We start from the raw sequence: 13,714 nt of genomic DNA on the forward strand, positions 1-13,714 counted from the left end.
AGAGAATTTGGCCTATAGTATTCATTACAGGCATTTATATGGTGCTTTTCATCATAAGGTATGTCACAGCTGGCCCGTGCCAGTTGGCTCGGACTAAGGGGATGTTCAACTGCAGTGTAGATGTCCAGGCTTGGGCTGGGGTCTGGGCTCTAAGATCCTGTGAGGTGGGAGGGTCCCAGATCTGTCTGCAGCACGAGCTGGAACGTCTACACCGCAATTAAACAGCCCCACAGCCTGAACCCTGGGAGCCCAAATCAGCTGTCACAGGCCAGCGGCGGATGTCTAATTGCAGTGTAGACATACCCATGTCTGGGAGCACTGTACATTGCTTACATTGGGGGGGGGGGGGAATTCCTATGTATGTAGCTAATACTCTATAACACCAACCCTCTCTCCTCCACTTCCAGGGACACAACTTTAAAAGGATAGAGACAAGGATGACATTGACAGACTAGATGACAGAGGAAACCAAGAGTCAATTAGGCAAATAGGTGCATTTTGCAAGGCTTTCTAAATGTGGCCAGTATTGGACTTAGGAGACTTCTGGCTGTAGCATATTCCAAAGCTTTCTACCCACAATGACCTGGCTCCAGCTCCCTCAAGCCTCACCCTTACCTTAAGTGTTCCCGATAAGTGCAGGTTGAATGGCGGGTCAGAAAGAGAGTTCTGAGACAGATCAGGCCTCCACCGTTTAGGCCCCAATCCACAAAGGTATTTAGGCACTAAGTTCCAGTTTTAGGCTCCACTGCAATCCACAAAACTCCCACCGAACTCTGTAGGCACCTAAACTCACTTGGTGCCTATATTTTCAGGGTAAAAATTCCCTCAGCACCTAACTGACTCTGGGCATGCACACAGCTGCCTAACTCTAGGTGTCCAGATATCTATCTCCCACCTAAGCTCCAGAGTGATCCACAAACTGGGGGAAGGCAGGCAGATGAATGCCTATCTCAGGGGTCAGCAACCTTTCAGAAGTGGTGTGCCGAGTCTTCATTTATTCACTCTCATTTAAGGTTTCGCGTGCCAGTAATACATTTTAACGTTTATAGAAGGTCTCTTTCCATAAGTCTATAATATATAACTAAACTGTTGTATGTAAAGTAAATAAGGTTTTTAAAATGTTTAAAAAGCTTCATTAAAAATTAAATTAAAATGCAGAGTCCCCCGGATCGGTGGCCAGGACCCGGGCAGTGAGAGTGCCACTGAAAATCAGCTCGCGTGCCGCCTTCGGCACCCGTGCCATAGGTTGCCTACCCCTGGCCTATCTTGTGTGCTGGGCCCACTCCCATAGGTGTGCAGAGAGGCTGCCTACCAGGTCTCATTCAAAATATGATCACTGGATGAGATGGTGCTACTACTCAATTTATAGCCCAGCGGTTTGAGCACTCAACTGGGATGTAGGAAATGCAGGTTCAGTTCCCCCATCTCTGGCAGAGGGGCAGCAAGGATTTGAACAGGGGTCTTCCACTTCTCAGGAGAGTGCTCAAACAACTGAGCTATGGAATATTCTGATGTGGGACTGCATCAGTCTCTCCTGTTGAAACTGTTCCACTGTGGAAAAATAATGAAAGAATGTTTGGAGCAGGATAACTGTACCCTAACAACTGGGCTACACAGTCATTCTCTCTCTTTCTGGTCCAACGACTGTTCCACTGTGGATAAATACTTAAATAATCATCAAGCTTCACACACAACTTAGGTGGCCGAATGCCTGTCTTCCCTGGGTTTGTGAATTGCTCTGGGATTTAAGTGGGTGTTTTGTGCATCACAGTGGTCCCAAAACTGGGATTTAGGCACTTAACTCCTTTTGTGCATTCAGGCCAAAATACCAAATACTCTAATTACAGAATTACTTCAGTTTGCAAAGTTGACTAAAACACTCACTCAAAAAACCATATACCATAATTGACAAACAAGTTTATTTTAAAAATGTGTACATTTTTACTTTAAATGAGACAATCAGCCGATTTCTGAATGCTGTATTTAGCCCAATAAACAAATTCAAACAGTGTTTAATGCTGCAGTAAAATGGTTAATTTTTTTTTTACAATAAATGAGTTAACTAAAACCATACAAAACAGTATTTATACCACTGACAACAAGTGTTCTGTTGCTATAACTGACACCAAAACCAGCCTCCATTTTTTGATATCATACATTTAATTTATTCAACATGGAGGTTTAATACTCAGTAAAAGGTACTGAAGTAACTGAATATGTTATTGCCTGTTGACATTTTTGCTGTTTATGTTAACGTGTGCAAGTTAAAGGAGAGCTTATCAAAAGGTTTCATGCACACAATACATTAAATCATTAAAAGTGATAAAATAAAAATAAAAACATCTCAGAGCATGTATGATTAGTGGAGAATATTTAAATGCTCTTGATGCAAGTACAGTAATGTTACCTTACATTAAATGACAGAGAAGTGAAATGTTATGAATTTTTCTTAAGTTGCTGAAAACAAGGGTCAAGGCTAAGCAGCAAAAATACACAAAAGGAAGTCAAGAAATGTATTTAAAAGAGTGTAAATGGCTTTGTATTTTGTGATGAAGAGTGAAAACCTTTCAGAGAGGAAGAATGTGATGTTCTCTGATCCTGTCCAAATGCAAATGGAAAGCTGAAGTCATCTTTTCCATCCCCATATTCATGAGAAGACGACTCTGACGGAAAGGAAAATGTAAACGCATCTTCATTTTCCGATTTCCCAAATAAGCTTCCTACAGGGAATACATATTTTAATTAGTCTGTTAAAATAAGATTTTATCTAATTTAAGACGATTGCAATCAACAGGCTGTATTTCTGAAATAATGTACTGTACTTTAACATCCTGTTGAATATCAGCATACAATGGCATGTTTATTCATGCATTAGAAATGGAGCTCCCATTACTGAGACACTGCGTTCAATGAAGGCTAGCAAGACAGTTGCATCTAATTGATTAGAGGCGTTCATGGTGTTCTATAGAGCCCTTCCTGATGGTCCACAGAATGAAATATTTTGAGACAAGCTGTAGAGGGATTGGGTGTTGAGAGGGGAGGTGGTCCATAAAAGAGCTCTTTTCTTATAAAGTGGTCACAAAATGAAAAGCCCCACTGATGGAAGATTGAGTTCACTACGTCTGGACAAAGGGACCACTCGTGGCCGTGGAACAACTTGCTGAGATGATCCACCAACTCGTTCTGTACTCCAGGGTGGTACAATGCTTGCAGGTGTATCGAGTGTTCTACACAGAAGTCCCACAGAATGAAGGCTTCCTGGCACAGGGGAGAGGAGCATGTACCCCCCAGTTTGTTGATATAGAACATCGCCGTGGTGTTGTCTGTCATCACTGATACACATCTCCCTGCTAGGTGGGCTCTGAAAGTCTGACATGCCAGGCGCACTGCTCTCAACTCTCTGACATTGATGTGTAGAGTGAGACCCGCCTGAGACTAGAGGCCTTGTGTTCTGAGGTCTCTCAAATGTGCCCCCCAGCCCAAGTCTGACGCATCTGTCACTAGCGAGAGGGATGGCTGAGGGATGGTGAAGGGGACCCCTGCACATACTACCTGTGGGTTGAGCCACCACAGGAGGGAGTCGAGGCAGGGTTAAAATCCTGTCCAAACTGTCCCGGACTGGCTGATACACTAACGCTAGGCACGACTGAAGAGGTCGAAGTCTGAGTCTGGCATGCTGTACTACATAGGTACAAGCCACCATGTGTCCCAGGAGTTTCAGGCAATTCCTTGCTATGGTGGTGGGGAACTGCCTGAGACCTTGTATGATGTCGCCCAGGGACTGAAACCTTGCTTCCGGGAGGTATACCCTGGTTTGTGTCTAGTCCAGTACTGCCCCCTATGAACTCTATCCTCTGAACCGGGGACAGTGTTGATTTCCCCTTGTTCAGAAGGAGGCCCAGTTCGTCGAATGTCATTCTTATGAAGTCGACCTGTGCCTCCACTTGAGACCTGGAGCGGCCCTTGATCAGCCAGTCGTCTAGGTACAGGAACACCCGTACCTGCCGCTTCGCGGGAACCCGGCCATGCACTTGGTGAACACTCGAGGTGCCACTGACAGGCCAAAAGGGAGGACTATGAACTGATGGTGGTTGTTGTTCACCACAAACCTGAGGTATTTTCTGTGGGGCGGAATTATCGCTATGTGAAAGTATGCGTCCTTCAAGTCAAGGGCAGCATACCAGTTTCCTGGATCCAATGAAGGGATGATGGAGGCCAAAGACACCATGCGGAACTTGAGCTTCTTCACAAACTTGTTGAGTTCTCGCAGGTCTAGGATGGGCCTGAGCCCACCTTTGGCTTTCGGTATTAGGAAATACCGGGAATAGAAATCCCTGCCCCTTTGCTCATGAAGAACCTCTTCCACTGCCCTTAGCGAAAGGAGTGCACCTCCTGTATAAGGATTTGCTCATGAGAGGGGTCCCTGAAGAGGAAAGGGGAAGGGGTTTGGAAGGGTGGAAGGGCACATAATTGGATGGAGTATCCCCTGTCTACCGTGCGGAGCACCCAGCGGTCCAAAGTGATACGGGACCATGCATGGTAGAAAGGGGACAGTCAGGACAAAAAGGTAAGGCGGGGTAGATCCAGTTCTTGTACTGGTGCACCATCCTTGACCGCACCCTCAAAAGGCCGGTCTGGGGCCGGAAGGTGGCTTGGGATGGCCAGAGCCCTGGCCCGAGGACGGGTGCAGTCTTTTCCTGCCACTCCTATTCCTCCTCCAAGTGTCCTGCCGGTTCTGCAGTTGGTAGAACCACAATGGAGGCTGAGGCCGGAAGTGCCTGTTCTGAGTGGGGGGGAGTGTGGAGGCCCAAGGACTTGAGGGTGACCCTTAAGTCCTTTAGACTGTGGAGTCTTTTATCTGTTTTGTCATAAAAGAGGGCCGAAGTGGGCCGAGGGATGTGCTGGCCGCTGTTTCCCGCAGTCCCCATTGGCCTGGAGCGCCGAACCACGGCCAGTGGGAGCCGCGATTGGCCGAACCTACGGATGCGGCAGGTAAACAAACCGGCCCGGCCCGCCAGGGTGCTTACCCAGGCGGGCCGCGTGCTAAAGATTGCCGATCCCTGGATCAGACCTTCCTCCCAAATAGGTCTAGTTTTTTAGCATCCCTATTTTTAGGAGAGGGCCCCTGGTAGCCCTGGCGCTTGTGCTAATTAGCTGCATCAACCACCAGGAAATTGGGGGGGGGTGTAAATAAGTGTTCATATCCCTTTGAGGGGACAAAGTACCGCATTTCATTTCTCTTGGCCATAGGGTCAGATAGGCCGGGATCTGCCACAAGGTCTTTGTGGTCTCAGCAAAGGTCTTAATTAACGGCAGGGCAATGTGAGAGTGCCCGGAGTGGGCAAGGATATCAACCATAGGGTTGGCATCCTCTACCTCCTCCTCTGCCTGGATACCCAGGTTCTGGGACCACCCGTCGCAGCAGCTATTATAGGACCCTGCTGTCCTCCAAGGCTGGGGCTGTCGATGTCCCTGCCACGGTCTCATCTGGGGAGGATGAGGAGGAAAATCCTGGCAATGGGCCCTGCTCACTTCCCTCAGTGCCCAGGGGCTCACGCTGCACCCGGTATTGCTGTGCCACCACATCCGTAGCCTGCAGTGCCAGGGCCACTGGAACCGAGATCTTCGGTGCTGATGCTGGTGGTGCCAAGGTTGCTGATGCCGTCAGTGTCGAGGTCAGTAGTGTTGGTGCCAGCGCCGCAGGCGAAGGGAGGGGCGTTTGTGGCGCCGCTGCCTGTGGTGCTGACGGTGCCTGCGGAGGGTGAAGGAAGCCGACGATACTGATGCGGATCTGGACCTCGACCCCTGGTTCTGTCCCTGGCTCTGATGATATGCCCACCGTGTCCAGAAGGGCCACTGAGTCGGGGGTTGCCACTGCAGTGGCCACGGTGCCGGATAGGGCTGGCGGTCACGCTGGGACCTGGACCTTCTGTTCCTGGTCCTATCAAAGTGGTAGGATTCCGACTCCGAGGTCTCCAAGAAGGAGGACCACGGAGGAGCAGTACTCCGTGGTGCCGGCGAGCGGTGCCGAGAACTGGGGGACCAGTGCAGCTCCCCCACGTGGGCAGACTGTGCCGGGGAGAGGTGCGTTGGAGATGAGGATCGGCGCGCCATCATTGCCGGCTTGCCCCTTGATGGGATCGGGTGGTCACCGGCGACTTGTCTCTCCTCTGCGGGGAGGACGGCGCTGTAAGGCGCATAAGGTCCTGAGCCGTCTTGAATGCCTCTGGCGTTGAGGGGAGCTGGAGCTGCCCGCCATGTCGGTCCGGAGAGCGGTGAGGGTTTGAACTCTACTGGACCCCGGAGGAATCGGGAGTCGACAAGACCCTAAGAGGAGGAGGAGTCGAGGTGACATGGCCTGAATCGGGTCTCCCTGCCGAAAGCTCCCTGGGCTTGGAGAGGGGAGAGCGACCCCCTCTCTGGACTTTTCTTTTTCTGGGGCACCAGGGACTGAGACCGGTGCCTGACAGAAGACTGTCTATGGGCGGAGCTGTGGCAGTGCTGTGACTCCTTGGGGTCCTTCCTCGGCACCGGCTCACACACCATCGGTGCCAGAGCACTGCGCACCAATGGGGAGGTGCTGGGCGTGGGTTCTGCCGATCCCAGGATGGATTGTGGCCAGAGTGCCGCCTCCATTATAAGGATCTTGAGCCTTTGCTCCTGGTCTCTTTAGGTCCTATGGCAGAACCCTTTGCAAATTCTGCACCTCTCCTTCTGGTGGCTCTCCCCGAGACACCGCAGGCAGGAAGGGTGCAGGTTGCTTTTAGGCATAAATTTTCCACAGTCCTCGCAGAGCTTGAACCCTCGGGACCGGGGCATACCCCTGTACCGGGGGAGCATTGGTGGGGGGGAACCCCCGAAAGGAAACTTATGAACTACTACTACTACTAACTAACACTAGTAACTACTAAGAACTATAAACACGAAGAGTGGACACTGCCCAAATGCGCTGGCAAAGCAAGAGCAACAGTTTGTTCCAGCTAGCCGTCACCGGCGGTAAGAAGGAACTGGGGAGGACAGGGCGGCAGGGCCCTATATTGGGTGCCACGAAGGCACGACTCCAGGGGGCGCCCAGGCTGACCCTATGGACACTGCTAAGGAAAAAATCTTCCAGCTGTCATGCACATGGCGTGCACACACCTGATTGGAATTGACATGAACATGCAGTTGAAGAAGAACCACTGCTACAGATAAAAGAACTATTTAACTATCAGAGTTTTGAATTTCATAACATGGAATTACACACTTTCCCATACCAAAAAAAAAAAATCTTAAAAAGGAGTTTAATCCCACAGACGTGATAAAGATGAGTCTTGTATCACACATATGTATATAATTATATATACCTGCTTTGCTATAGTCTAACAGATAATGACTGGCCTGTGAAGCTCTAGTGCTCCAAATGAGATGAGATGATAATTCCCACTATGAGGTTAGACAGAGACAGAGGGTGAAATCCTGGCACAAAGCTCCCATTGACTTCAGTGAGGGTAGGCTGTCAACAAGAGGGTACAAGCAGAATAGCTCCCTTGATTTCACTGGAGCAATGTTGATTTTCACCAGTTGAGGACCTGGCCCAGAGGGTCTGATTTTCCTCTCATTCACATCAATTTTACATTGATTTAGACAGAAGGAAGTAAGAGCAGAGTCAGGTCCAAGGATTTCACTAACAACATGGAAACATTACTTGCACTTTAGAAAGAGATGTCCAAAGATACACAACTTCTCCTTCTTACACTGATAGCCCAAAATGGTACTAACAGACCCAATGTGCAATTACAATGAACTGGAAGCCTTGGGGTAACCCATAGGCATTTAGCTGTGCTGTTTCACATTTAATAGGACAGAAATTAGGTTTTTTAATGAGTGACAAAGCTCTCAGAATTGCTTCTTTCACCTTGGTGTTCTATCTCATGGTTTGTTCCAAGTACATCTAATGCCAGACTTCTCACTGCCCCTCCACCGCCTCTCTCTCTCCTCCTACATCTTCTTGCCTCCTCTTTCATGTAAATGTTGTCCAGTCTTTGTGGCTCTCTGATGTAATATTCAGGGACATATTTTGTGCTGTTTCAAATACACATATATACAATGGGCCACAAATTACAGGGTCACAGTTTTACCATTGCACCATTATTGAACAACATTTCTGTCAATCAGGGATCTCTTCTTGAACAGAGCCACAAGTTTAAATGATCAATTACATTAATATGAACAGAATAAACTGGTATATAAAAGTACTTTTCACTTTCAAAGCTTACCAATATCTTTGTGTGGGGAAATAGGGTTTACGTTTCCTGCAGAATAACTTTCATCAGTCTGAAACATAGTAGCCATTATATTTAACAGATGAGAAAACTACAACATAAACTAGAATACTGATATAAGCATTGATTAATTTTACATAATTTCATAATGATTAAAGTTTTTAATTTAGCTACATTGTTACATTTAAAGACATTAAAATAGTGTGTTTTACCTCTTCAGTCAATATTTAAAGATACAAATGATTCAACCACTACAGTGGTAACTAGTAAAACTACAGTACAATAAAATCAACTTTTGACCAGCTTCTAATTCCGGCAGCATATTCCTGCAAAGGGCTAATGTTGTTATCATTCCATCTTTAATTCCAAAAAGTAATCAATAACTCACAGAAAGACGGCATCCAAAGTCACCCTATTGGATAGCCTTTACATGACTATTCTTTGGTGTATGAAGCTATATCATACACTGCAAAGAGCTACTGCAGTAAAATGTTGTTGTAATATGATCTCCATGCCATGGGTGCAGAGGACTGGACTAGATGGTCTCAAGGTCCCTTCCAGTCCTACAATTCTATGATTCTTCTGTTGAATGACATTTGAGCACAAGCACTCACTACTCTAGTAAGCCATTTTATACAGATGTTCCGATTAATTACTAATCTTTCCATATGGCTTCTGAAAAGTTCTATAGAGTAGATAACATGGGGGGATCAATCCTCAACTGCTCTGTGCAGCTGAGGTGTGAAGATGGGGAACAGGGAGGCAAAAATGGCTCCATGCTACATTTGTGACTCCCCATCTCTGGGAGCAGCAGGGGGCTGGTTCAGCTCCCAGTGCAATTTAAACAACCTAAGCTCTCCGTGGAGTTCTAGCCATGTCCTTTTGCCCCAGGCCAGATCTGCCAGGCTTACACGTGGCAGTGGGACTACACAACAGGGCCATCCCACAGCAGCAATTCAACCAAAAGATAACTTGGGGTGACGTCATATTCATATTCAGGGCTTGAAAAATCCATTTGCTCTGCATGAGTAGGAAACTTTCCCATGTAAATGATATCACCTTCTGCAGAAGCTAAGCTTTCTTTAATTTTTTTTTTTTAAATAAGCCCTAATGTACGGTGGCAAAGTATGCCTTCTAAACTGGAACTGAGTGTTACTAATGCATTGTTTGCTTGTATCTGCAAAGTCCTGTCAGTTTTCACTGCTGTTTTTCAAGTTGATAAGAATCAAAGCAATTTCCTTCTGCTGCCTCTTTGGAAACCTAAGCAGAGGCTGGCACTTGAGCTATACCCTGGGGAGGGGGACACAACAGTGAAGGCTGAAGGAAGGGAAGAGTAGCGGAACCACCCCCTCTTTCCCCTGTTCAGGAGCCAGAAGTGGCAGAAGGGTCCTTGGCCCAGATCCTCAAAGGTATTTAAGTGCCTCATTCCCATCAGAATTAGGCACCTAAATACCTTTGAGAATCTGAGCCCTGTTGCTTTCCATTATACCAAAAGCACAAGGGCCAGCCCCAGCGAGAACAAAATCATACCTGGTCAGAAATTCTCTTACTGGGATTAGCAGTAGAAAAGCACTGCCAAAGGATATATTTTATAAAAGTAAACAAGCTAGTAAACAAGTGACAATGTAAGTGAACACAAAGGATGCTGGAAACCTTCTACACAATCAACGAAGTTTTCTGAGAATACTTCACTTTGTGAAAATCAACTGATCATATCTTTAAGATTCAATATTACCTGGTCTGATGAATTTTCTGCTCCGAATACAGATGAGTCAAATAAATTAAAGCCAGGTGACTTCTGGGCACAGGGCATAAGAAAAGAAAAAGCAGGTGATTTTGGTGCTGGTCCTTCACAACCTAAATTATGATTCCTGTAATGAAAGAAAGGAAGAAACATTGTAAGAATCATTTTATATTGAGAGTTATAAAACAGACCCTATGATTTAATAAAAGACCCTTAGGTACACTGGGTTTGATTCTGATCTCACAATGGTTTTACGCTGGTGTAACTTTATTGACTTTAACAGAGTTACTCCTGATTTACACCTATGTGAAATCAGAACCAGGCTTCTTGTTCTACTTTCCTCTATCTGTCATTAATTCCTGGTCCTTACACCAACACTTGCTTCCTGTAGTACAAAGTAGGTAAGAATATTATTCATAAGAACATAAGAACAGCCATACTAGGTCAGACCAAAGGTCCATTTAGCCCAGTATCCTGTCTTCCGACAGTGGCCAATGCCAGGTGCCTCAGAGGGAATGAACAGAACAGGTAATCATCAAGTGATCCATTCCCTGTCACCCATTCGAAGCTTCTGACAAACAGAGGCTAGGGACATCATTCCTGAACCTGGACCCATTGATGGACCTATCCTCCATGAATTTATGTAGTTCTTTTTTGAACCCTGTTATAGTCTTGGCCTTCACAACATCCTCTGGCAAAGAGTTCCACAGATTGACTGTGCATTGTGTGAAGAAATACTTCCTTTTGTTTGTTTTAAACCTGCTGCCTATTAATTTCATTTGGTGACCCCTAGTTCTTGTGTTATGAGGAGTAAATAACACTTCCTTATTTACTTTCTCCACACCAGTGATGATTTTATAAACCTCTATCATATCCTCCCTTCGTCGTCTCTTTTCCAAGCTGAAAAGTCCCAGTCTTATTAACCTCTCCTCATATGGAAGCTGTTCCTTGCCCCTAATAATTTTTGTTGCCCTTTTCTGAACCTTTTCAAATTCCAATATATCTTTTTTGAGATGGGCGACTCTAAGCATGTCACATGTTTCTCCCCCGAACAGATGCCCCAAGCAAAGAGTTTAAGAAAGAAAAACCACACAGTCTAGCAACTTTTTCATTAGATTAAAAAAATGTTCATCCTTTGAATGTTTCCCACAGTCATAAATAACCCCTGTCTATGGAGTTTTTCCCCACCAGGAGAAGCAGAGTGAGTTCATTGTAGCCAGTCAGAGCAAAAGATCAAACATTGGTTCTTATTTACAGACAAATGCTGTAATACCAAAATCAATAATATACTGTAAAAATATCCCTTAACAGAAGGACTTCCATACCAGGGGAAACATTCAAACTTGTTACAAATGTCTGGCAAGAAATTGGAAGTAAAAAACAAAAACAAAAAAATAATCAACCAAATACAATCTCATATAAGCAAATTCTCAATAAGAGAAAGCAGTAATGCTGAAAAAGATTTTGTGTGCTGGAGAGCTAGTTAGACATGAATTTCAAATCTAATATGGCAGCAAAAGAAGCCAGTGCAATTTTGGGCTACATAAACAGGCAGATCTTTTTCTCCTGCAGATTCTGTAGTTAAGAAATAATATCAGATTTATGTCTTCCCAATCATTTCCATGGCGATAGAGTGTGAGATCATAAATGCAGGATTATGATTTCATTTCAGTATCATGGAGAATAAGAAGCTAGATTCTGGGGGAGAAGGCCCTTATTTAGGCATTAATGCCTCAAATAAAGCAAAAAAACCCCAAAGAATAAGTGCCCAGTACACTGTTGAACGTATAAATGTTCTCTTTCAAGTCTGCTTCAGTATGAATGTCCCTCTGAAACAAAATTCTATTTGCTATCATAATAATTTTAATAAAACCTGAACATTGTTCAGCACTGTCTTGCAGGAAAAAATTGTTTTTGCATAGCAAAATTAATCAAAATGTTTATAAAATGCACATCAACATGACATGGCTCATAAAAGATCAATAAAATTAAAATCCTACAATTCAAATGGAGGAGTTTTAGGGAACTGGGCTTTCTTCCCATTAGATTCTGATGTTCTTATAAATAAAGGCATCTCAGGGGTTTTCAGAAAATGTTCAGTACTTCCTTCTGCTGCTTCAGGATTATCCTCACTTGACTTAATAAAACACTCTGTGTGTACATTCTGTTAAAAAGAAATGTCACATAATAAAAAGCACGCTTATGGCATTTACATCTTTTACAAAATGTCAATAGTCCTTTTAGCAATAAATATATTGACTGTATTTTTGTCTCCTTTGTTTAGGTAAAAAGTTTAATATTTATAAAAAATAAGCTATTTAATCAACTATTTAATAAGCTATTTAATCAACTGCTAAAATTGTAATATCTTTTATTTTTTATTGGACCACCTTCTGTGGATGAAAGAGGCAAGCTTTCAAGTTTACCCAGGACTCGAAAGCTTGTCACTGTCACCAACAGAAGTTGGTCCAATAAAAGATATTACCTCACCCACCTGGTATCTCTAATATCCTGGGACCAACATCACTACATCTGCACACTATAGTTACCTTTGCATATTAAACTATGTGGTTTACCAAAAAATCACATCTGGATTGAGACCATATATTAAAAATTGCAGCACAAAAAGAAATTTGGGAAACTTATAAAAAGACTGAAAATAGGGATTTAGAATGGAAGAGCCACCTCAGCCTTACCCATCTGTAACAGAGCACTACATTTCTCACAGTGGAACTATTTAGATTTGATGCTTTTAATAGCAGTGGAAAGGGATAACCTTTCAGTACTCTCCAGTGGAATTAGGGGACATCACCATGAGAACATACCTTAGTTCACAGAGACTCTCTCTTCCCAAAGAAAAGGTTAGATGAGAATGGACACTTGAACTCTGAGCAGGAAATCTCAACCAGGACACAGGTGATATTTTTGTAAAGGAGATCCTTCTCCACGAGCAGCACTCAAAATGAGAGCTTTTAATAGAACTTAAAACATAGATCTGATGGGTGAAAGTTGACACTAGACAAATTCAGACTGAAAATAAGGTGTCAATTTTTTAACAGTGCGGGTAACTAAGCATTGGAACAATTTACCAATGATCATGGTGGAGTCTACATTTCTGGCAAATTTTAAATCAAGACTGGATTTTTTTTAAAAAATGCTGTGTCTGGTCAAAAGGAATTATTTTGGGGAAGTTCTATGACCTGAGTTATACTGGAGGTCAGACTTGGTCCCTTCTGTCCTTGGAATCTATGAACCTCAGTAAATGGAATCCTATATTTGGAAGACAGAGCCAAGTAGAACAACTACAAAAATTCTACTGTGATAACTGTATGGGACGTTGGCTATGAAATAAAAAGGTATAAACACACTCCAAGTTTCAGTAGCCTGATTTGGCTTATTTAGTCAAAACTGACCTCTACCATGTAACTCTTTTCCCATGAATAAAGAGGCCTTTGCTGCCTGTTCTTAATGAACCAAATCCTACAGTAACTCAGGCAAAAATTGCATTGATCTGAAAACTCAATGAGTTTTACCAGGACAAGTTACAAAGTGCAATCTTGTTAGTTTAACAGAGTTAAAGTTCAGTTTTTCCCACCTTTGTCTAGATTGTGCAATTTAAGGATTCAGAAACCTGTGGATGACCATTTCTTGGTTGGGGGATGGTTGTTAGCACATATATATTTGAATATGGGATACTCCTTTACCT

The 13,714-nt window shown here is 44.2% G+C and overlaps 1 protein-coding gene across 1 annotated transcript in view; it reads right to left on the reverse strand.

Moving 5' to 3' along the window:
- Window positions 1-2,517: 2,517 nt before the first annotated feature.
- The window catches only part of C4H14orf39 (chromosome 4 C14orf39 homolog), a 47,119-nt gene continuing 35,922 nt past the window's right edge, over window positions 2,518-13,714 (reverse strand). The window contains exons 9-12 of the mRNA XM_065402569.1: window positions 12,009-12,172; window positions 10,000-10,135; window positions 8,259-8,316; window positions 2,518-2,720 (exon numbers count right to left, since the gene is read on the reverse strand). Of these exons, the coding sequence (XP_065258641.1) occupies window positions 2,518-2,720; window positions 8,259-8,316; window positions 10,000-10,135; window positions 12,009-12,172 (561 nt within the window). The remainder of the gene's footprint in view (window positions 2,721-8,258; window positions 8,317-9,999; window positions 10,136-12,008; window positions 12,173-13,714) is intronic.

This window comes from Emys orbicularis, chromosome 4, assembly GCF_028017835.1.
Source record: "Emys orbicularis isolate rEmyOrb1 chromosome 4, rEmyOrb1.hap1, whole genome shotgun sequence".
Classification (NCBI taxonomy): Eukaryota; Metazoa; Chordata; order Testudines; family Emydidae; genus Emys; species Emys orbicularis.